The 23,233-nt window shown below is 52.7% G+C and overlaps 8 protein-coding genes across 8 annotated transcripts; 5 read left to right on the top strand and 3 right to left on the bottom strand.

Moving 5' to 3' along the window:
* Positions 1-2,062: 2,062 nt before the first annotated feature.
* NECHADRAFT_67123 (uncharacterized protein) lies at positions 2,063-4,052 on the top strand. The gene is made up of 2 exons (XM_003052952.1): positions 2,063-2,400; positions 2,464-4,052. The coding sequence occupies exons 1-2, from the start codon at positions 2,257-2,259 to the stop codon at positions 3,148-3,150; spliced, it is 831 nt and encodes a 276-aa protein (XP_003052998.1). The 5' UTR covers positions 2,063-2,256; the 3' UTR covers positions 3,151-4,052.
* An 883-nt stretch (positions 4,053-4,935) lies between these two features.
* NECHADRAFT_91728 (uncharacterized protein) lies at positions 4,936-8,959 on the top strand (the record flags this gene model as incomplete). Its single annotated transcript, XM_003052951.1, has 13 exons — positions 4,936-4,956; positions 5,086-5,193; positions 5,252-5,427; positions 5,475-5,601; positions 5,654-6,218; positions 6,290-6,600; positions 6,797-6,908; positions 6,954-7,013; positions 7,062-7,306; positions 7,355-7,757; positions 7,804-8,017; positions 8,066-8,782; positions 8,821-8,959. 13 exons carry the CDS (start codon positions 4,936-4,938, stop codon positions 8,957-8,959), a joined length of 3,198 nt encoding a protein of 1,065 aa, XP_003052997.1.
* A 1,231-nt stretch (positions 8,960-10,190) lies between these two features.
* Positions 10,191-11,951, top strand: NECHADRAFT_35793 (uncharacterized protein; the record flags this gene model as incomplete). Its single annotated transcript, XM_003052950.1, has 1 exon — positions 10,191-11,951. A coding segment is annotated over one exon (1,761 nt), but the record flags the coding sequence as incomplete, so codon positions are not given.
* Positions 11,952-12,555: 604 nt separating this feature from the next.
* Positions 12,556-14,570, bottom strand: NECHADRAFT_91727 (uncharacterized protein; the record flags this gene model as incomplete). Its single annotated transcript, XM_003052463.1, has 2 exons — positions 12,556-14,161; positions 14,524-14,570. The coding sequence occupies 2 exons, from the start codon at positions 14,568-14,570 to the stop codon at positions 12,556-12,558; spliced, it is 1,653 nt and encodes a 550-aa protein (XP_003052509.1).
* Positions 14,571-16,002: 1,432 nt separating this feature from the next.
* On the top strand, positions 16,003-16,620 carry NECHADRAFT_91726 (uncharacterized protein; the record flags this gene model as incomplete). Its single annotated transcript, XM_003052949.1, has 2 exons — positions 16,003-16,048; positions 16,079-16,620. 2 exons carry the CDS (start codon positions 16,003-16,005, stop codon positions 16,618-16,620), a joined length of 588 nt encoding a protein of 195 aa, XP_003052995.1.
* On the bottom strand, positions 16,593-18,017 carry NECHADRAFT_67121 (uncharacterized protein). The gene is made up of 3 exons (XM_003052462.1): positions 17,798-18,017; positions 17,138-17,748; positions 16,593-17,085 (listed from the first exon to the last, which is right to left on the bottom strand). Exons 1-3 carry the CDS (start codon positions 17,888-17,890, stop codon positions 16,821-16,823), a joined length of 969 nt encoding a protein of 322 aa, XP_003052508.1. The 5' UTR covers positions 17,891-18,017; the 3' UTR covers positions 16,593-16,820.
* A 332-nt stretch (positions 18,018-18,349) lies between these two features.
* Positions 18,350-20,796, top strand: NECHADRAFT_67119 (uncharacterized protein). The gene is made up of 2 exons (XM_003052948.1): positions 18,350-20,510; positions 20,576-20,796. The coding sequence occupies exons 1-2, from the start codon at positions 18,483-18,485 to the stop codon at positions 20,618-20,620; spliced, it is 2,073 nt and encodes a 690-aa protein (XP_003052994.1). The 5' UTR covers positions 18,350-18,482; the 3' UTR covers positions 20,621-20,796.
* A 13-nt stretch (positions 20,797-20,809) lies between these two features.
* Positions 20,810-23,074, bottom strand: NECHADRAFT_103678 (uncharacterized protein). The gene has a single exon (XM_003052461.1). The coding sequence runs from the start codon at positions 22,903-22,905 to the stop codon at positions 21,097-21,099; it is 1,809 nt and encodes a 602-aa protein (XP_003052507.1). The 5' UTR covers positions 22,906-23,074; the 3' UTR covers positions 20,810-21,096.
* Positions 23,075-23,233: the final 159 nt, after the last annotated feature.

The raw sequence follows: 23,233 nt of genomic DNA, 5'->3' as shown, positions 1-23,233 counted from the left end.
CAAACGGAGCATCAGAATATCTCAAAGACTCACTCAGATCAACTGCTTGGTCGAGTATTTAGAAAGAATATCTCGCCGCAATGCCCCACGCAGATTGTTTCCTCACACGTTGCAACGTTATGCCAAAGGAACAATTGAAGCTTGGGCTTTAGATCCACCGACTCTTAGGTAATTATGATCCGACAAATCGCAATGACCAGCCGTCTTGTGATGACTCCCGGCATGTTCTAGAAAGAGATCCTAGAAAGAAATGAGTAACACTTGACTCCAGGCAATGACAACCAAGTTTACTCATATTCAATACTCAGGGGCTCATGAGGTGCGCCAGGCCGGTTTTGACCATGAACCCCTTGGACAGGATGGACAGCCACAGCCAGCCAACCTTGCAACCTTGTTCCTGCACCAAGCTGGATAGGTAGCCAATGCCGTTCCCAGCAATTCTTGACCCAAGAGCCGGGGGAATCGCTCAACTCCCCGAATAACCTTTCGCTTGTATGGGGTCGCATTCTTTAGGGCCTCCTGCCTTTAACCGCTAGAGCCGCTCGAAATCCTACATGTTCATCCTATGCCATCTCTGGATTCATTTGCAGCCTACTAAGCGGTTGATGACAAAAGTGCAGGTTTGTGCAAAGTTGGTTTGGTTTGCAAGCACCGCCTGAACAAAGTCGGGTCCGACACAGGAGCCGCAGCAAGATAACAATAGCTCTTCCCAACGAGATTGGCGTTTCTCGACCAACAAAGCCCAGCCATAGCATCTCACATAGGCTAAAAAGCTGACAGATGGATCGGTGACTTCGGTCCTACCGGCAACGTCGATATGAAGCGACCCAGTACCGGCGGCACGATGTTGGTGGTGATGGACCCCTGACATGCACAAAGTTCTCGGCGTCGGTTCCGAAGAGGCTAGCGGGCAATAACCTACCTTGCCTTTGCAGATGGACCCCCACTGAACAACTTGGACAAACGAGTTCGCAACCAAGGACTTGTCTCACAAAGAGCTCATGTTTGCTTCTGCTCAGTGACCTCGAGTGATGACGACCAGAGGGCAGGGCCAGACAAGTCTCCTGACAGTTGATGGTTGACGGTATCGGCCGGGCAAAAGCATAAATGGCATGTTCGGTGATCCTGATACGACCAAAGAGTTTGCTTTTGCTCTCCTAGTAATGATGTTGTCTCTTTCCGTCCCGGAGTAAGACACGGCCGGGGGATCCGCCGGCAGCTGCGGACATGATGAGGCTCTGTCTGAGGCCCTGCGATGCCGCGTCTTGGAGGCGCTGACTCGCCCTACTTATTTGGCATCGGAAACTGCCCGGGCTGGGTCGAGATGAGCCGCTGAGAAAAGAGGCTGGATGGATGGGGAAGAAGGGTTCGTCCGAGAGAGGCGGGAGACAACAGGCACGCGCTGAAACATGGACGCTTCAGCAGGTCTCTGCAGAGGCGAGCATGACCCCGGGGGCTCCTACTGGCCGACGGGCGCTGTAGCGTACTGTGGTTGCAGCGAGTGGGTGCCCTGAATGCTGCAGCCGTGGCAGCACCCTTGTCATTGTCTGCTGGTCGGTCAGCCACGTCGCCCTTCCAGAAGCCAAAAGGGATGGCCTCTATCATGCCCATGCCCATATCCCATGGCCCATGGGCATCTTGCGCGCGCGGGTGAATGTCATGGATCCTCCAGACCCATCCATCCAAGGAGCGGGCCTTGCAAATCACTCCGCCGCCCGTCACCTCATCGTCGTCCCCGTCCGCCGACAGTTAATCTTCCCGTCCTAGTCCAGACTGGCCTCACTGGGGCCATTCCCAGCAGTGTCCTCCAACTGCTCCCTGCTTGGTCAACTCCTGCTTCATTCCTTCTACCCGCCGGCACCCTACCCTTGTCCCTTGCCTGGCGAGCAGGGCTGTTAGTCGATTTTGACGGCATGGAGACTACAACGTAAAGAGGATTAGGGAGCATTTTGTTCTTAACTCCCGTGTTAGCCTCCACTTTCTTGTCTCAGGGTTCCAGTTCCGTTTCCCTCACACTTTCCATCTTTGTCTGCGTCTTTTCCCTCTCCCTTGGATTCTTTTTGAACCCCCCTTGCCTCGAGACTACATCATCGCCTTGTCCGATGGCCGTCCTCGCGTGCTGTCGTCATCTCTCAATAGCTCAGACGGCGGTTTTCAGGTCTCAATGACCCTGACAAAATAGCCCTCCCGTCTTGCAATACACCTTCCTCTCTTAACGCGGGACACCCAAAAACTCAACCCTTCTTTAACCACACAATGTTATTAAGCATGGATGTGATGAAGATGCGAGACTGGACCTATCTGGAGGATCCCCCCAAAGATATTGGTCCAGCTCGACATATTCTCGAGGTATACAGCAAAATTCCTTACAATGACCTCGACGATCACATCCGCCGTGTTGTAAGTGCTGCCCTGGTTTGGCACCCCCATTTTCGGCAACTAACAGCAAGTCCCAATGATCAGCGCGAGAAGGCCTGGTGCATATCCCGCTACCCCTTTGTTGGACGATGGAAATTTCTCTACATCCCCGACCCCAAGGACCCTCGCTACCAGCAGGTCCTCTTCCGCCTCAACGTCGGCGGCTCAAGAGATGTCCTACTCGACCTGGGCTGCGGAGTTGGACAGGTCATCCGGCAGTTCCGTGCTGATGGCGTGGATGGCGCACAATTAATTGGCACAGACCTGCAATCCAAGTTTATCGACATCGGCTACGACCTCTTTCAGGATCGAGACCTGCTCGGTGCGACGTTTGTTGCAGGCGACATGTTGGATCCCGAGGACAAGGAGCTGGACACATTACGCGGCAAGATTACCCTCGTCCACGCCGGCAGCTTCTTCCACCTCTTCAATTGGGTTCAACAACTGTACATGGGGAAGCGTCTGGTTGAATTTCTCAAGCCCGGGACGAGAAACGCGATGATATATGGCCGCCAAGTCGGGACGAACCATCCCGGTCCCTCGTCTACCAGCAGTCGATCTGCATATCTACATGACCAAGCAAGCTTTCAACAGCTCTGGGATGAAGTCGGTGCGATGACAAAGACACGATGGCAAGTTCAGCTCGAACCGACTGGAGAGCCAGTCTGTAAACTGCCCGGCTTTGGCAACAATGCATTCCCAGTCAACTTTACCATTTACCAGGTCTCTTGAGAAGCGACATTGAACGGCTTACTCGGATGGAACGGCGCCTGTATTACGACCCTGGCCTCGCCTCCTTTCTTTACGCCGTCCGTCAATATTTTTGACGACGCTGTGTCGCATGCGAAGCTGGAACTCTAATTCGACAGCGAGGATCTCCACCAATATCCGTCAAGCGACTTGGCTCAATTCGGCTGGCGGACAGGTCGACTTAAACTAGCGCCAACACTCAGGCTACAGGTCGGATCCGCGATAAAGAGGGCGGAAAAGACGGGGCATGAACGAGCTGACGAAATGCCTGGTTGGCCTGGACTCGACTTCGTCGACTCGCGAGTCAACAACTCTCAATGCTTATCGATTTGAGTCCGGGGCGACACGTGCGATGGCGTCCGCCTTCAGTCAACATGAGCGACGATCAAAGCTTCCCTCAGCTCTCGGGCGTACGGCTTTCCCCCCTTTGTTTTTATTTCCGCGGACGATGCGATCCCCTGTCGAATCTGGGTTGATGAAACGCGACCTCGTCTACTAGAGGAGCATCGATGCGATCCTGCAAGCGTGCTCCTGCGCGCGTTTGATGAAATGGCGAGATTTCGTCGTTCTAACTTGCAATATTTAATAATGAGCCATGCGCGTCATGGACCTCGTGGCATTCCCCCTTGGACGGCGTGGCAAACGCCGAGGGGGAACTACAGCTCGGCCAACACCATCCCGAGAAGAGTTTGGCTGAAGGAGTAAAATCATGTGGCATAATTAATGATAGATGAGGCGTTTGGGAACACGTGGGCGCTTGATTTTGGGTTTGGAGCATGTGTTTTCATTGATAGCGGCTTGCATTGATTGGCATAGAACAGCGTCATGCTGAAGACATAGAAACGATGAATAGAAGAAAAGAATGATTTTTCGACCTCCTCAAAGATCGAGCAAGGCTTGGGGCCAAGAGCTGAGATTACCACATTCTCGACCCTGCACATCTTGCCAGATCGTGTGTTGTTGCATGGCGCATGTACAAGAGATCCCGGTCAACGCGCATTGAATGCGAGAACTATCTCGGAGTCGCGTTTGGAATAAGACGATGTGCATCTGTAGATATGCAGACGTGAAATGCAAGCATGATAACAAGCTGTATACGTCGAATTGGGATGATAGTGGCAAATTCTTCAGTTTTTCAACGCATGAAAGCTGACGTTTCGAAGTACAAACGGCCGTTTCAGTGATGTGCACCACGGGCAAGAAACATTATCATGAATATCTCCATGGATGCCGAGTTCATAAACAGACCAGGATTTGTCTCTTCCCGCGCTCCAGTCGTCCCGTCCTTGGTGGCCCCCACGAGCGTCAATTCCACCTAGCTCCCCGCCATCAAAGTACCTCCCTGTGTAACTGCAGTGGCTGATCCCAGCTGTTCAAGCAAGCAAACACAATTCCAGTCGAGTATACTTAAAAATCTTGATTTTGAAATATCTTCACTCTCGCACGTTAAACGTCATTTGAATTTGGCTTTCGCTGTGCATTGCTCTCCTCATTGTTGCCCTGCCAATCAAGTACACAAGGACCTTCATCGTTGCCCGCCGGGAGAACATCGGCTGGACCCCAAGCTCACCTTGAACCGCATCCAAGCTCAGCATCCCACTTCTGCTCTTCGTAAACATCGATATTCCGCCCATCAGCCACCCATTTCGCCTCTATTCTCTCTATTCCGGGTCCAAGCTGTAACCTGGGCCTTGGCCAGCCTGGTAATCGACCCAGCGCGCTTCCTTAAAGCTATGCGCTTTTGGAGAATGTGGATATCCTGCCACAATGGACGGTGATTGGGATGAGGTATGTCTGCCCAACAGCGATGCGCCCAGCCTCGGATTGCAGAGACAAACCGCCCTTTTGCGCTGGTTTTCCAGGTCGCGATAATATATACATCGCCAATAAACATGCTGACGATCTGGCTCTTCCTAGGTCGCCCGGATCCAGTTTCCGCCTCCGGGCGTGCACGCGCTTCCCACTCCTGTGACGACTATGACATTTGATACGTCGCAAGAGCTCCTCTGGACTGGCAATGACTATGTATGTTGCGCCAATCGGAACTATAATGGCACCTAGGACGGCACTCACACGATTCTAGGGCCGGGTTACTTCTTTCTATGGCACAGAGCTTCAGCGATATACCTCCTTCAAAGCGCACGCGTCCGCCGATGGCCCTGTTCGCCAGATATTGGTCAATGAGAAAGGTGTTGTGGCTCTGGGAGCCAAGGATGTGCACATGGCGATGAGGAGGGGGGTTCCAATGTGGCATATCAAGTAAGGAACCCGAGATCCCGAAAGGCGAGGCTTCTAACGACGAGCAGACGTGATGATATGGATGATTTACGATGTATGAGTTTTACGTCAAAGGGGACTGCGGAAATCATTGTCGCTGGCTTACAAGATACAATGCTTGTTATTGACCTCATTAAGGGTGATGTCGTCAAACAAGTCGGTCGTAAATCCGTTCCGATTCAATGCGTTGGTCTAACATGAGTTGCAGGTTCCAACTGAGCACCAATATACTATCATGAGGCGCGGCCGCTACATTTGCGCCGCAACAAACAATGGTTCCGTCAACCTTCTCGATCCCGTCACATTCGCAGTTGTCAAGACTTGGAATGCCCACTCGGCCTTGATTAACGACATGGACGCCCAGCATGACTTTGTTGTCACCTGCGGATATTCTCTACGCCAAGGACAGAATTTGATGCTCGACCCCTTCCTCAACGTCTTTGACATCAAGAAGATGACATCGATGCCCCCTATTCCCTTCCCTGCCGGCGCTGCATATGTGCGCATGCATCCTAGGATGCTGACAACAAGCATAGTCGTCTCTCAGGGCGGGCAGATCCATGTGGTGGACCTGATGAATCCTAACACGAGCAACGTTCGCCAGGCCAATGTGCTCTCATATCTTAGCATGTTTGAGATCGCGCCCTCTGGCGAGTCGATGGCATTGACCGATGTGGAGTGCTATGTTCATCTTTGGGGGTCGCCCACCAAACTTCACTTTGTTGATTTACCTACCCCTATCGATTTTGCAACCCCTGAGGAACCTGTGCCCAGTATCGAATGGACATCAGAGACGCAAGTTATCCCGGCCAATATGGAATTGCTCTTATGCTGACTGAAGTAGGCCATTTAACACTATCGGGTTACCATATTATCGAGACACCCTTGCATCTGCTTGGCCTGACATACCTTGCGATGTGGGTGCGCCTCCCGTCAAGTTCGACGCGCAATTTCTCTCTGGACTCAAGGCGACTGAATTTGGACTGTACGGCCGCAACACTCGAGGGCTTCGAAGAAACCAGGCCGAGGATACTCGTAACGTCAACAAGGCCGGCAGCTCCGGACTCAAAGCTCCCAAGTTTCTCAGCGAGAAGGCCCGCGAGCTGGCTTCATCGCAAGCTGCGGCCTTGGACGACAAAGCGGACGAACTTGCCGGTCCCTTTACCGAATTGGAGATTGAGAGCAAGAAGTCGGAAGTGCCGGTGATGTATCGCAATGTTGAGATCAAATACAGCAAATTTGGTGTCGATGACTTTGATTTTGGGTTGGTTCCCCCTCGAGCCATGGCTATTTATGGGCTTTGCTTACCGGACGCAGATTCTATAATAAAACCCGACATTCTGGACTCGAGATTCACATTTCAAACTCATACGCCAATTCCCTCCTTCAGATTATGCACTTTACTCCCATCATCCGAAATCTCGCCCTACAACACGCCGCCACCGCATGCGTGAGCGAGATTTGTCTTTTATGCGAACTCGGGTTTCTCTTTGATATGCTTCAAAAAGCCGAGGGATCTATCTGCCAAGCAACAAATTTGCTCAAGACGCTCAGCAGTCACCCGCAAGGTATACTTTCTTATGCACATGAATGAAATCGGTTACTGACCTGTCCAGCCGGCCCTCTTGGACTTCTTGAGGAGGACCCTCATGGCTCGTCTTTGAACGTCATGTTGCAGGGCCTGACCCGGTTTCTCTTGGATAAGATCGTTCACGACCACAAGTCTATCAATCCAGCATCTTCTGCCATGGATCAAGTGCTAGCGACATCGGCGACCAGTTCAATCAAGTGTATCAGCTGTCGAAGCGAGTACACACGTCCTGGGTCGACCTATGTCAACGATCTACTCTATCCATCAAATGTGAGTGCTGCGGGTGGCCGTGAGCCAAGCCAACTGACATTGGATCAGAAATCTGGAGCTCGGGGCGCAAAGATGCCACGAATCACTTTTTCTCAGGTCCTCAAGAATAGCGTCGAGAGGGAGACAACCTCTAAAGGATGGTGCAGTCGGTGTCAACGATACCAGACGATTGCGACTAGAAAGAGCATTCACAGTGTCCCAGCCGTGCTCATGCTGAACACGGCCATCACCAACTCGGACCATCGGATCCTTTGGTCAACTCCCGGATGGCTTCCTGAGGAGATTGGAATCATCGTTGAACACGGTCAATTCTTTTGTTATGAAGGGGAGGACTTGAAGCTCCATCTGCAACGAGGCATACACAATATCACAGTGTATTCGCTGATTGGCATGGCCATCAACATTGAAAGCGGGCAGACGCAAAAGTCTCACTTGGTCTCAATGGTCAATGGTAAGTCCCCTGAGCTACATCAAATTTCATGACTGATCAAATATAGTTGCACACGCGGAAACCGAGGCACCTGGCGAGAGTCAATGGCATCTCTTCAACGACTTTTTGGTGAGATCGGTCAGCACGGAAGAAGCCCTCACTTTCAACATGTCCTGGAAGGTCCCCTCTGTGATTGCATACCAAGTGAAGGAGGCCAACAATAAGATCGACATGTCGTGGAAGACGAACATTGACACATCGATACTATATCAAGATTTCAGGTACGACTCGCCTCGTCATTTTCAAGCTACGGTACTAACAGGCAAAAGCCCTACCACGGATCCAGAGGCAAAGACGTATCAGATTCTCAATCCCAAAACTGAAGCACCTGGACCTGAAACCATTATTGCCCTCGATACCGAGTTTGTTGCAGTGCGACAGCCAGAGATCGAAATGAACTCGGATGGTGAGAGAGAGACCATTCGACCCATTGTGTATGCTCTCGCTCGAGCGTCAGTTGTGCGCGGACAGGGCGAAGATGAGGGCACACCATTCATCGACGACTATATCTCCATCAGGGAACCAATCGTCGACTATCTCACGTCATACTCTGGAATTACTGAACAGGATCTGGATCCTCGAGTTTCAAAGCACAGTCTTTTACCCCTGAAGATGGCATACAAGAAGATGTGGATTCTTCTCAATCTTGGATGCAAATTCTTGGGTCACGGTCTGAAGCAGGATTTCCGAGTTATCAACATTCATATCCCCAAATCACAGATTATCGACACCATCGACCTGTTCTTCCTCAAGTCCCGCCTGAGAAAGCTGTCATTGGCGTTCCTAGCGTGGTACCTTTTGAAGGAAGACATCCAGATGGAGACACACGACTCGATCGAGGATTCCCGGACAGCCCTCAAGCTGTATAAGAAATATCTCGAGTTCCAGGATGCCGGAATCCTCGAGACGATGCTACAGGATATTTACCGTGCTGGTCGAGATGTGAACTTCAAGCCGCCTCGCAAAGATGATTCAAACGTGCCGAGGTCGGATACGCCGCCGCCTCTGCCAGCCGACACTACAGAGCCGGTGACGCCAGTGAGGAACATTGGGATCCCGGTCCAGACACCCGGGTCAGCGTTTGGGGGCGGCTCAAGCTGGACCCCTGGGAAGGGATCGCCACTGCCGTAGGAGGCGGATCGTGGGAGGATCCCAGGGAGTGATGAGGCGGATGATCGTGATTGGTTTTTCGCATATTGATGATATGGGTGTCACGTCTTGGAGCTGGCACGCGGTTGTAAAAAATCTGGGATGCCAGGACGGCTGCCCTCAGTTAAGCCTATAAAGTATATTCACTTCATAGTCTAGGTAACTACGAGCTAAATCAGAGATAAAAATGAGAAATAACATCAAATCTTTAAATATTATATCGGCATGGATAGCGTTATCTCTGGTCTAGGGGAGCTATAAACTGACGCATGATAAAACAAGATGAAGTTCAATCCAAGTGTCCTATCATTGTCTAACCCTATGCAATGCTTATTCTAAGGGTGATGTGATGTGCGTATGGGAGACCGACAGAGCCCATCTCGACACTCCCAAATTTGAGCAACCTGAGGTATGTTCCTTCCCGAGCAGTTCGGCTCGGAATGAAGAAGGAAGGACTGCTTAGGTACCTGCCCAGGCCGGACTCCGACAATTAGCTTCTTCTTTAAACAGCGCTCTCCCTCCCTATTCCATCTCCTTCTCACATCGCGTTGAATCACTTCATATAGCACACTCTCCCTCTTTTGTCTGCCCTATCCCGTTATCATGCCGACGTAATTCCCCTTTTCACCTACACACCAGCATCTACCGAGAATACACCTACAAGCAGTACATCCGGATACTTGCCTCGACAGCATGGACGCCAACGACGACGATGCGACCCGTTGTCTTCCCAAGTTCCCCCACATCTTCTCGCCTCCCCATCAGACAGAAATCATTCTTTACCCAGAAACCCTCAATGCCGGAGGTTCATCGCACGGCATTGCTCGTCATGGAGCCACTTTGACCAAGAAGCAAGGTCACACCGAGGTCAAGATCGAGCCTGCCCCGAAAGAAGCACTCTACTCTGGCCTCGTGAGCGATGGAAGTGGAAATGCCATGGTCTAGAAGACCAGTGCGGAAGCGCCCCCCAAGTCCCCAAAAGTTCAAGCGGTGGAGGGATTGACGTTGGAAATCTCGGAAGAACCTACGACGGCGGGTGACTCTCTTCCTCTCACGCCCGACCCGGAAGATACACAACCAGATCAAGATAATCCGGATGAAACTACAGAAGAGCCAACCAAGACTGCTACGGTTGCTCGGGAGTCAAACGTCAGTTTGTACGACGAAGATAACGATACGCCCCAACAGCCAAAGGCAGACAAGAGAGCCCCAGATGTCGACTCTGCAGTTCATGAGAACCCCAGTCGTTCTCCACATGCCCTCACAAAGAAGCATCTCAGATCAATCCCCGAAGCAAAGCTCTACAGCTTGGGTGCCATACCGAATCGGCTTCAAGATGAAGCATCCAAGGCTGCAACTACGGGCAGCGACACCCCACGGTTGAGAGACTTTGATACTGAGTCCATTAGCACATTTGAAGCTCCCGAAGCATCCCGCGACTCCGAAAGTAAAGTCCACGGCGTCTTTGATACACGGTCCATTAGCTCAACATACCGCGGATCTCAAGATGCAGAAGATCGAGGTGCGTTTATTCTGCACAACAGACCACGCCTTTCCCACAGAGCTGAGCGAAGCTCCAGCGACATGATGAATATCGGCCCCGAGGTCAGTCAAGATATTGTCAAGAAAGTAAGCGACAGGCTTCAAATGATTCGACACTTGAGGGAACATCTCCACTTCATCGATGGCAAAGGAAAGCATATCCCAGCGGCGAACGGGCTATACCTGGTGGGTGACGAGGATATCCGCGACATTGTGAGGATTGTTTTGGAAGAAGGTGGGAAAAGAAAATCAACGGTTGAGACGGAAAGGAAAAGTACCAAGGGTTCGGCTAGAAGTCGATCTCTCCCAACTCTTGACGAGTCTTCAAACGCCTTCATACCTCAATCAGGAACATTAGCAGATCCTGCCACCACCATCAGTCTGCCCAAGACATCCTACACGAGCATCAACTCGACAGACATGAAAGTTCACACCAAGACTCGAGGGGCGGATGCAGATACCACAGCCACAGTGGTCTCGCGCCAGAGTGTTGCCGAGATTACTTGGGCCCAGAGCTATCCTCCAAACTACGATGAAGCCTCGGGAAGCCATGGTCGAGCCGCGTCAGATTGCTTCTCCCCGACTCACGGTCCCTTACCTTCGTCCTTGGACGATCGTCGACAGAGTCATCCTTCAACGGCCAACAGCGACTTTATCTTGCGGCATTATACCACTTCAAGGAGCACTGCCGAGATTCTAGCAGACATTATGTGCAACAAGAGTTTCGAGAAGCATCAGCGGATAAGTCACGGCACAGTTATCACGTCGTTCCCCAAGCTCTTGTCCCGCCACTGCACCAGTGACTGGCAAAGCCCACCTACTGACGCTGAAGACTTGAATAAGCGTACCTCGTCCACTTTGTACCGTCGGGGTGTTGATGCACACTGTGGAAATGAATCGACTAGTTCCTCTGGATCTCAGGACCTACCCCTGAAGCCAGGCAATACAGACCGCTCTCTGTTTGCCGAGAACCCCTTCTATTCCAAGTCAGACTGTGAAGGCATCGATCCGTCCAGGTTGACAACAACTCTGGCGGCAGAAAAGAGGCTCAGCGCTTCGCTAGGGTTGGACTCCCAGAGGCGCCGCAGCACCCAGGTAGCTGGCGATACAAACGAGACAACCGAACTTCACAGTAGAACGCGGCCCAGTTTAATGGAGAGGATCAGGCAAGGGAGTCACAGGCTTTTCCACCGACATCATTCTCGCAAGTCAAGTGAGGTACACGGTGCAGTCACAGAGGAACAAGAAACCCTGGCAAGCAGCGCGCCAAGGTCAAGGGACAGCATTGTGGTCAAGAACACGCTGGAGCCACCGAGGCCGGACAAAACAGGGATATACGAGGCCTTGACGGGGGCCAGACTTAACTTGCATCGCCAGAGGAAGAACACTTGCTCGGAGGATAACCGGCCGCATGTTTGTGAAGATGATTTCCTGACGCCAAGCCGAGCAGGCTCCCCAGCGTGATGCACAATGGTCACTGGCAGAGGAAGTTTCTTGTTTGTGGGAAGTCCGAGATACCTAAAACCCTAATCTAGAGCCTTGAATAGACAATAGACCTTGTAATTATCAAACATTGTGCAGCATCTAGGCAAACTTGCGAAGAACTATTTTGGCGGTCGGTGTCACTGTCAAACAACCAGAAGAGCAATCGGATGGAAGACTTGATTGAGTTATATCTTGCTTGGACGCTGTCTGACTATTTCAAATCACAAAGCATACGGCTTCAGCCAGGTTTCGTTGATGTTGGAGTTTGCACGTTAGTCTTTGCCATGGGCGATCCTCGTGAGCCTCCTTTTCAGTAGCCCATGTCAAATTCCGACCACCATGTTCAGCGCGACGATCAACAGGCAACACAGTTTAGGAACTTGCCACTAAACTAAAAGGACTTATAATCGAGACCAGGTAGTATGACCATCACTGCAAAAATGAACAAGTTCTCTCGCATCTTAATGTAAATAGTCATGTGTAGGGTAGGCCGCGCAAATCCTGACAGCGAAAAAAATCCATGATGGATGGTATAAGCAGGGAATATCTCGTCATCGTATTGAATTATCGTTGATTACATATTCTAAACGGCCTTGTTGGCCCTCGCCTTGTTCTCCCGATGCCTCTTCTCCTTGGCAGCCGTCTTGCGCCGCTTCATCCAAGACCGGTTCAGGTCGCGTCTGTTATCCCAGAACCAGGCCTGGAAGTCGCTCGAGCCCGGCGCAGGGGCCGCCGTCTCTTGCCCATCGTCATCCTCATCGTGCTCCTGCTCTGCCTCACGCAGGGCATCTTCCATGTCGGCGTCCTCGTCCTCCTCGTCGGCCCAGAAGTTGCGCATGCGCGAGGGGTGCGCCGTATCTGGTGTGGGCGCTGCGCTTCTAACGTTGCGCCACTCGATGTCTTGACGAGTGAAGGGGGTCATAGGGGCCGGTGTGCGTTCAACGGGTTGCTCCTCCTCAATGTCATCATCGTCATCGCCTCCGCCAAAGAAGCTGAACGGTTGGGGCTCCTTAGCACGAGTCTCGGTGGCGTCGGCGTCAGGCTTGGAACGTTTGTAGAGGGCCTCGAGGGGGTGGACCTTTGTGGCAGAGGGGGTGAGGGGAGGGGGTATCTTGATGGTGAGGCTTCTCGAGGAGCTTGAGGACATGGGTCTTGAGGCGTCGGCTTTGATGGCTGAGAGAGGTGTTGCGTGTTCAGGTTGCTGAGGTGAGTCGTCGTCATCGTCAGAGGAAGAGGAAGAGTCTTCGGAGGAAGAATCTTGGTCCTTTTGCGGCACTGCCTTGGGCTTTGATACCTCTTCCTCTTCCTCGTCTTCATCCGAGGACGAACCACTACTGCTGGTGCCGCTGTCACTCGTGCTGTCGTCGTCCGACTCTTCCACCGGAGGAGGAGTGACCTTCTTTGACTTCTTGGGAGTAGACTTGGCAACCTTCTTTGTCTTGACAGTTTCGACCACCTCGCCATCCTCATCCACCCAGCCCTTGTCCTCGACGTACTCGATAGCCGTCTTGGGAGCGTCCTCGGGCACAGAGTTCTTCAAAAAGCTTGGGAACTTTGTCGTCTTTTCAAACTCGTGGACCGTAACCTCACGCGACTTGCCCTTCTTCTTGCGCTTCCGGGGCTGGCTGTCCTCCGAGATGTTGGCGACGGCGTTGGGCGGCACCTTTGTCTTGAGCAGACACTCCTCTTGCTCCGTGTACTTTGACTTTAGCCGCTTCTTCTTCTCCGTGTACTTTCCGTCCTTTTCCTTCTCTTTGTCCTTCTTGCTTTTCTTCCTCCGCTGGTCTGCCGGTTCTGTCCAGCCTCGCTTAACCTTGCGATCGGTCAAAACCACACCGTCGACGATGTCTCGGTCGCGCTTCCGCTTCCTCGATCCATCTGTGGAGTCCTTTGACTTTTTCTTGCTCTTCTTCCCTTCCTCCTTGTCGAGCTCGCCTGTAGGTTCAACTCTCTCTTCAGGACGGGCCTTTTCAATCTTTAGCTTGGTGCCCTTGAGGACGGCGCCATTGAGCTTCTTCTTGATCTTTTCAGCTTCCATGACGGGCAGCTCGACAAAGCCGTAGCGGCGCTCGGGAAAAGTCTCGATAGTATGGTAGGAGACGTTGCGCGCCTGGGAAGCGACCGAAGCTGGCAGGACGATCTTGAGCAAGTCGGGATCGAGAGGGGATATGTGTAGGCGCGTGAAGTCGCTAGAAGAGGCCGACGATACCTCTGCGGACATGGCGAACAGGCTCGCTGTCGTGGATGGTCTGTTGCGACGCAGAAAGCGCCGTGAAATGGTGATGTCGCTTCTAGGAGAAGGAATGAAAGGGCTTGATTTCCCCTGCGACTGCTAGCTAGAGTCTAGACTAGATTGGCAGAAGGGAAAAAAAGTTCCAGGGACCACGGGAGAGTTGCGGGCGCTGATTGGTCGAATGGAGCTACGTTGATCCGGGCTCTCACAGCACCTGGCTGCATGCACTTGAATGTAAAAGTAAAACAACAAAAAAAGAGTCTGGATGAATCAAAAGGGGAAAAAAGCTAAATATTCATAAATCTAGAAGAAATGTACCAGGATTTTCCCTGAAAGAACAAAGATCCAAGAGATTCATGTGTCATCCATGTAACCGAACGTCTCAATTGGCGCTCAGATCTCGACTCGACTTGGCCGGTTACAGATTCGTTGCCTAATTCGGAAAGTAGACCACCAACCTGAAGCAACCCTCAGACAAAGGAAAACAGGAAAATGTTCTCGGGGTTTGACTCAAACAGGAAACGAGGGTCGGGTGCAGCTGCTAAGCCACTTATATGGGGGTTATGTTAATGCTGTCAACTGAGCGACTACGTGGTAGTATGGCCGAGGTTTCAGATGTGCAGATGCAGAGGCTGGGGATCCTTGAAACCCTCCTGCAACAAGCTTGCCGAGGGGATGAGCCGTGGCCAATGGGATGAAAAGCGCTACTGAGTTGAGCCAGTTTATTAAGCCCCAAGGACCTGTCAAGTTCACGGCCACGATACTACTTAGAATGGAGAGAGTTCGTACTCGTACAGAGACAACCTCGACGACAACAATGCCCACAGCCTAGGTAACAAGTACCCTTAACTACTCCAGATTATCATGATTGAAGTTGTGTATATTTTAACAGTAGAAACTTATAGGGCTCTTGCCTAATGTCGACCCTGGCTAGGTGAGTGTCAGTTATAACCTTTGCCTACCTAAGCCATGTGTGGCTATGAGTATTGCCGCTCTTTCCGGATGCCAAGGGCTGCCTATATGAAGACATTGTTGAGAATCGAAGTAGCATGGCATCCATGGAACTCAAGATTGTCTACGCTGCACTTACAGAGCCCGGCAAGAAACACTTACAGGACGAACACTTGATCATGAATATTTCAACACCGCAGTTCATCCCATGGGCATGACTCAATGCTTGTGAGGATGTGAATCAAGTTTGGCAAAATTGAGACCCTGAACCGGCATTGGGACCGAGGAAACGAGGGCTGGGGTTTCATTGGCGCCGTCACAAGAGGAAGGTTGGCTAACAACGGTGAGAGCCTCCTGACGGCCTCGTCTGAACTCCATTCGCATAAACTCAGTGACTGCAAATAACTATAATTCTTTGCTCTAAGACATTCTCTTCCTAGTATGGCCGTTTCCATCCTACCCAAAAGCGACGCTTTCCCTAACGACGTTGCATCTGCTGCGTCCCATGTCTCAAGGAGACTCGTCAAGCTCGGTGGTGAGACGAACCTTGTCGGGAATGGCATCAAAGCTAGCCCAAGATGAGAATACATCTCGGTAAAAAAAACGTGTAGCGCTTGGTATCAAACTCGGGTTTCAATGAGCCTTGGCTTTTTGAGATGGAGTAGACGGGTGTTTATAAAAGGGCTTGTGATGCCCTCTGTTGATGGAAATGTTGTAGCAAGCCTCATCATTTCCATTCTTTGAGTTCTCTGGAGAACGCTTTTTTGTTTACTTTTTTATTGGCTTTCATTCTCTCTCTCTCTCAGTCTTTATCTCGACTTGCAACTCATTACAACTCTCGTTGAAATGTATTTCTCAACTCTCATCCTCCTCGCTGGCACTGCCCTCGCAGGTATACTCCCCCTGGATGCTTCATTGATAGTCCGACCCAGCTCACAACTCTTAGCACCTCAATTCGCCAAGCGCCAGAATGCTTGCTTCCTGATCGGATCTGAGGCCCTCCCGGAGGAGACCTCCGAGCTGGCCGCCTCTCTCGCTGGCACCGTTACGTGCGACACCTCGCAGACCACCATCGACGGCGTCCCTGATGTCTCCTCCGGCGGCGTCACTTTCTCCTCCATCAACTTTGCCACCTCGGGCCAGACGCCTCTCGCCTTCGCTCTCGATCAATTCGCAACGACTGAGCCGCTGGCCAACAACGATTTGCTAGTGTTCCAGAACGAGCTCAATGTCTACCTCGCAACCGAAGCGGGCATCAGATCCGTCGGGGGAAACCTCGCCGTCAAGGTCCCCAAGTTCTTCATCCAGTTTCAGATGGCACGTATTCAACAGGCACAGGGCGTCGTATCCGACGTTCCCGGCATGACGGTGGAGCATCAGCTTGGAAAGGTGCTCAAGAACGCGGCTGGAGAGGACCAGGCTCTGCTGGACCAGGTAAACAATTTGGCCGTTACTCTGAACTAGGCGTTGCCGAGCCCAATGATCCTGTATAATACAAAAACGATATAGTTTTCCCCCTTCGCGGCTCGTACATGTGACGTTCAGTCATGATTATAGAAATACAGCCCATCCGTTGAAATCAGAGAGGAGAAAAATGCAACAAGCGTCCCTAGCCAAAACATGCATCCGTCGTGACCCAAGCGCCTAGAAATTGACATCCGTTACTAAGTACCCCGGAACCAGGGCTGGGGGTCCTGCTCCCGCCTGTCGCCGCCAATGGCCTTCCACCATACATCCGTGCTCCATCGGATAATGCGCTCGGCAGCGCCTTGGGGGGTCATGGCAGGGCGCACGTCCAGGAAGAAGACGGGCTCGCCATCGACCTCGGGCTCACCAGAGTAGTAGTCGATGACATATCGGACCTCCTTCTTCTCGCCGTTGATATCTCGGGAAACATACCAGTCGTGTCGGTCGAAAGGAGGCTCGGTGCTTGAAGTTTGTTAGACAAGATTCTGTGATTTGTCAGGGAAAAGCAACTTACCCAAACTTGGAGGGGTAGACCCAACCCAGGACCTGCAGCATGGTGGCCTTGGGAGTCAAGTCCTTGGGCCGGCCCTGGAAGCGGACGAGAGTAGGCTCAGAATCTGAGCCATCCCACTGTCGGTCTAATTCCTCATCGAAATGAGCCTCGCCCCTCTTGCAGAGCTGCCATCCCTTGTACAGTCCCTTGGAGAATCGCTGCTCCCAACCGATGATCTCCTGCCATGCGCCCTCGTTTAGGAAGTTGTGCACCGAAACCATGCCTTCAACGGCCGTGATGTCCGTGTCTGTGTATCCCTTCCGTAGGAGCGCATTGTACATTTGCTGAGGGGAGGGGTACTCCCAGTTCCCGTCGCCCGAGCCCTTGGGGATAGTTGATTCATCTCGTGTTGTTGGTAGAGCGAAAGCCTGGTTAGGCGCGGGCTTCTGGGATAGATCGGGGAACATGTAATTGAGAGGGTTGAGCTGGGAGATCAATGACTTGGGCTTCTCCTCGGTTTTGGCGGCATGAGGGACGGGGCAGCCTGATGCAGCTGGGGCATCTTGGGGCTTCTGGCATTTGGCGTCGGGGTTGAGTTTGTCGAGGGTCTTTTTATGCATAGGGCAACCAGCCTGGAGGATAATTAGCGACAGACGAGAATGGCTGAGGGTATGAGCATACGGGAGGTGCTTTATCGGCGTTCGCGGGGACAGACGGATGTCCAATGGGGACATGGACGGTCGCGGGAGCAGCTTCGGCCCAAAACCAACCCATTGTGAAAGACTGCGAAGTAGAAAGGAAGATGTGATGATAAATGTAAAGTATTAGGTCCCTCAGGGTCAGAGACAAGAGAGTTAAAAGTCGCAAGAAGTGGTTGTCAATGATGACGAGGATGAAGATTTGGAGATGGTTAAAAAGAATGGACAAATGGGCGAGCAGGAAATTTGCCTGACGTTTTGCGTTATCGCCGCCCATTAAAAAAATTCTAGGCGCAAAAGGCAAAGGCAAGAACGACCGTGCCTTCCCACTTCCGTCCCGGCGCCGGGGGAACCCGCGCGAGATCCTTGCATCCTTGCACCTTCCCAGCGTGCAGCCGGGATGAGGCACGTGTTTTTCCGATTTATTCCCGAGCGCAATCGGAATAGAAGGAAGGTACGTCACTCGACTCCTCGACGTCACTTTAGTCGGTTCATGTGTGTCTTTGCGGGCATCCTTGCAAATAAGTCTTCGCATCATACCTACAGCGACATTTTTATACCTATTGGCACATGCTATTCACCCCCTCGGATGTCGTCCCCCCCAGATATGAGAACATGATATTGTTCGCGTCTCTACACTTCGATAACCACGTCTTTCCTTTTTCGAGATGAGGGCTGGCTCCTTCGCATGCCGGTTCTTCGTCCGTCCGGGCTTTCGAACATGTCCCAACCTCAGCGTTATACTCCTTAGCCGCCGATTCGTCTCCCAGGGTGCCCGCCGATACCGACCGATACAATGGCCGGCAGGCAGGACAAGGACAATAGCCTTGCGCGCATCTGGTGGCGCGGCGGCGCTCGGAACGGCGGCATTTGTTCAACTGTCGCAACAAGAAAATGGGAGCGGAGACGACACAGGAGAGAAACGCATGCTCGAGGTATCGCGGGCTGAGATTAAAAAGAGCGTGCCTGCTGAGTCTCGAGGTGCCTCGAAATTGGTGAAGCGCATCACATACCTGCTGGACTTGTTGATAGTCGAACCCGTCTGCACCGGCATTCGCTTCCTCCAACTTGTCGTTATCTTTGTCCCCGTCATCATTACAGTTCCGGCCATCTGGTTTGGAAGACGACAACGAGATCGAGATAATGAACGCACTGGCACGCTCTGGTGGTATGGGTTCTTGGTCAATGCCATGGAGCTGGCTGGTCCGGCCTTCATCAAGCTTGGGCAGTGGGCAGCCTCACGAACAGACATCTTCCCTACAGAGATGTGCGAGATCATGTCCAAGCTTCACTCCAACGCCCCGGCTCACTCGATGCACGCCACCCGTAAGACGGTTGAGGCTGCATTTGGGGGCCGTGCCTTTGAGGACATCTTTGACGAGTTTCACGAGAAGCCTCTCGGCGTTGGAGCCATTGCACAGGTCTACAAGGCCAAGTTGAAGCCTGACCTGGCTCGGCCGGATGAGATTGATGCTCAAGACAACCCCTTGCACCCGTTGGCACATAACGTGTTGCGCAATGTGGACACTGTACTCAAGAGCTCACCTCAGAGAGTACCTTCATCTTATGTTGCTGTCAAGGTCTTGCATCCGAATGTTGAGAGAACGGTTCGACGAGACCTCCGCATCATGCACTTCTTTGCTTCCGCACTTAACATTATCCCAACCATTGAATGGCTCTCGCTGCCAGACGAGGTTGCTCAGTTTGGAGAGATGATGAAACTCCAGCTTGACCTTCGCATAGAGGCAGCAAATCTGGCCATATTCCGCAAGAACTTCAAGGAAAGGTCTACGGCGTCGTTCCCCTATCCATACACAGACTTTACAACACGCAATGTCTTGATCGAAGAGTTTGCTCAGGGCATTCCGCTGGCAGACTTTATAGAGAATGGCGGCGGCGTCTTTCAGCATGATATTGCTGATGAAGGCCTTGACGCTTTTCTGCGCATGCTGCTCCTCGACAACTTTGTTCATGCTGATTTGCATCCTGGCAACATCATGGTCCGCTTCTACCAATCGGCTCACCCGGAGTTGCGTCTGCGGAAAACCATGTCCAAGGCTCACCCTGATGAGCAGGATGATGTTACCGAGCAAGTGCTTGAGCGTCTCCGACCATACAGACACCGAAAGGACCCAGCGGCATGGCAAGCGGAGCTGGTCAAGATTGACGCCGAGGGATTCCGGCCTCAACTCATCTTCATCGACACAGGATTAGTGACCGAGCTCAACTCGGTGAACCGCACCAACTTCCTTGACCTCTTCCGGGCCGTGGCCGAGTTTGACGGCTACAAGGCTGGCCATCTCATGTGCGAGCGCTGCCGTCAACCGGACGCTGTGCTCGATGAAGAAGTTTTTGCCCTCAAGATGCAACACCTTGTCCTCGGCGTCAAGAGCCGCACGCTGGCTCTCGGCAACGTCAAGATCGGCGACATTCTGCAGCAGGTGCTCAGCATGGTCCGGAACCATCATGTTCGTCTCGAGGGCGACTTTGTCAATGTTGTCATCAGCATCTTGTTGCTTGAAGGCATTGGACGTAGTCTGAACCCCGACGTTGACCTGCTCAGCAGTTCACTGCCCATTCTGCGCCAGCTCAGTGCCCAGAGCGGTACAGAGATGGTCAAGCATGGTGACTTTTCCATGCTGATGGTATGGGTGGGACTTGAGGCGAGGAGGTTTATGCAGGCCAGCATTGAAGATGTAAGTGGTTCTCCCATCATCCATATACACTCTCATGGAAGATTCAAAACACTAATTCTCTACAGGTTGAGCGATGTGTCAAGTACGATCAACTCTCACCCAACGTATAATGTAACAAGATTATAATCTTTATAAACAACCATTCACATGGCATCAGTGGGCGTACGGATGGGATCAAGCGTGGTGGGTTTTGCATCCCTTGTCGGAGGCGCAGGCATCAGAGGCATGGCTCAGAGCTGCATAGACATTTAGACGTACAATCACTTCTCATGTATATTCAACCTTGAAAACTTGGATATAATCCTCGCTTGCATTGATAATAGTATCGAGACAATTTACTCGTATCATGACGTCCAGACGTGACGTCGTCTTGGCCAATCCCTATCTAAGTATCCCCAGTAGTTGTACAGTTTCCCATTACCCCCCTCGCGCCGTAACGCCCTCGTATCCCAAAACGTATAAACACGTGCTCGAGCAGAGCGAGCACCTTTAACCTCTGCCAGCAACCTGCTCCTCTTCTGCGCCAGCGCCTTGCTCCTTCTCTGGGTTGGTATCAAGACTCCTAATCTACGGGACCACAGAGTTCCTAATCTGTGCTCGCACTCAACTCCATCGACTTTTCCCACAGATTCCTTAGCAAGGCTGCTGTGCCATCCTCCTCCTCGCCGCCCACCAAGCTCGAGCCGCTAAGCCGGTCTGTCAACCTGCCGTCGTCATCGCCACCGTCGTAGCTTGATGCCGCACCGTTCGTCCGCACCGAGTTGGGCCTCTTAGGCGTCACTGGTCTCCGAGCGTCGGGCATACTGACGTTGCGGGTGTGGTGACGCATGGTGAGGTCGAGGGATCGCTTTCCGTTGGCGGAGCCGAGGCTGGCGGCTGGGATACGAAGTGACTTGTCCATACCCGGGAGGCGGTTGAGGCGATCGATGGACCGTGAAATCGGGTTCTGATGTCGACGAACGACGAGATACTCCATGCCGGTGCGCTCCAGAAGCTTGCCGACTCGGGGGTCGCGGCTGTTTGCCCCGTCATAGCCGGGTCCGCCGACGCCAATCAGCGGCGTGTGGCCGACTACACCTCCGACTCCGCCGACTGCCTGTCCCGGTTCAATCACAGAGCTAGCTCGTTGGAGATTAAGCTTCTGCTGTGTCCGTGACGTCTGGGCAGCAGGACCAGCTGTCCGTCGGGAGGATTTGGGCGCCAATGCACTGTCGTCGACCTCTTCCTTCTGTTGTGGCGCGCTGGTAGGGGCCTCACGATCTCCTGAGATGCTGGCAATCGACCGAGGTTTTTGAGGAGTATCGTCGAAGCGGTGATAATCTCCCCGAGGCGGCCGGTAGAAAGATCCCTCACTGGTCAATCCGGATCCTGCGGCCTCAACGAAGCGAGAGGTAAGCTCATCCTGGTTACTCCCCATAAGAGTACCCGAATCTCGGCCCTCAGCCGAGGCTGGAGCGAAGCGTTGGGGCGCAACCTGCACCAGATCCGCGCTCATCTGGGGCGGAGCTCCGTGTGAGGGAGTGCGCTGCAGGATGCGGGATGTGAGGTAGCCTTTCTGGTGAGATGTGATGCGCTCCGGGCTTGACTTGGGAGGTTGCTCAGGCTGGTCCTGGTGGCCCGCCTGGGCTGAAGAGACAGGATCGACGGGAGTGATCGGTCGAGAGGTCGCGGCGTGGTCGTCGGGATGATGAACTGAGTGATTGCTGCTGTTGAGGGAGCCCTTGCGGGAGAGGTATGGCGAGTTAGACCCACTGGCATCGACCCATTCGTCGTCCTGGCCGTCGTTGCCCAAGTCGAAGTGGACCTGTGACTTTCCACCAGAGGTCTGCGTCTGGTAGACAATGGTGGTGCTTGCGGCGCGCTTCAGCTCTGCGGAACGGTTTCGCTTGCCAATCTCTGTGTGCGAGCGGTTGCGCTTGAGCTTTGAGTGGGAGGGGCTCTTGACGATCCTTGATTGGGATTGGGAAGGACTCTTGAAGAGCTTGGTTTGCGACGAGCTTTTGCCGAGCTTTGCCTGGGACGAATTCCTTGTGAGATTGGCTGACGAGGATTCGCGGGATGATAGTCTCGCGTCGCTGGCAGTTCGGCGGTGGGAATTGTTGACCGAGGAGGTGCTGCGCTGTATCTGTTGCTGGTTCTCATCGGCCGGGGAGGTATGGCGACGGTTCAGCTTGGGCTGTTTAGGAGCGTTCTTGGCGGCGGGCGCGCGAGCGTGGTGCAGGTGACCGACGGTGTGCTGTCGCTGGTGATGGCGGACGTGGTGATGGCGGCGCTGATGTTGATGGTGAACGCCGCTGCTCTCGCTCTGGGAGTCGCTCTCCTGATGGTTGAGGGGAGGCCGTTTTGATTGGCCGCTCGTCGACGATGCGCTGTCGGCGTCCCGTGTGTGAGGCATGATTGCTGGCGGTGCGAAGACAATTCGCTCTCGATTGAGCACTCTAGATGACTAAATCGGGGTCTTTTAAGATTGTTTCGTCTCTGCTTTTGTGAGAATATGTGGTTATGTTCCTCCTGGCTAACCCGACGACCCGAGTGCCTGTTATCATGGGCGCTGAGGGCGGCGCAGGCAGAGGAATGAATGCGTGATCGGATTGGGAGAGATGAATCGGAGCCGAATCACGGGCTGTTCTCGGCAAATGATGTACAGCCTTGCAGGAACTAGAAGCTGCAGAGGAAATGTTGCTGTAGCTGAATGTAGCGGCGTTCGCTTTATAACCCGAAAG

Source organism: Fusarium vanettenii (assembly GCF_000151355.1).
Source record: "Fusarium vanettenii 77-13-4 chromosome 3 genomic scaffold NECHAsca_2_chr3_3_0, whole genome shotgun sequence".
Classification (NCBI taxonomy): domain Eukaryota; kingdom Fungi; phylum Ascomycota; class Sordariomycetes; order Hypocreales; family Nectriaceae; genus Fusarium; species Fusarium vanettenii.
The sequence above is the reverse complement of the archived record's forward strand: the minus strand, read 5'-3'. Positions and strand labels throughout refer to the sequence as shown.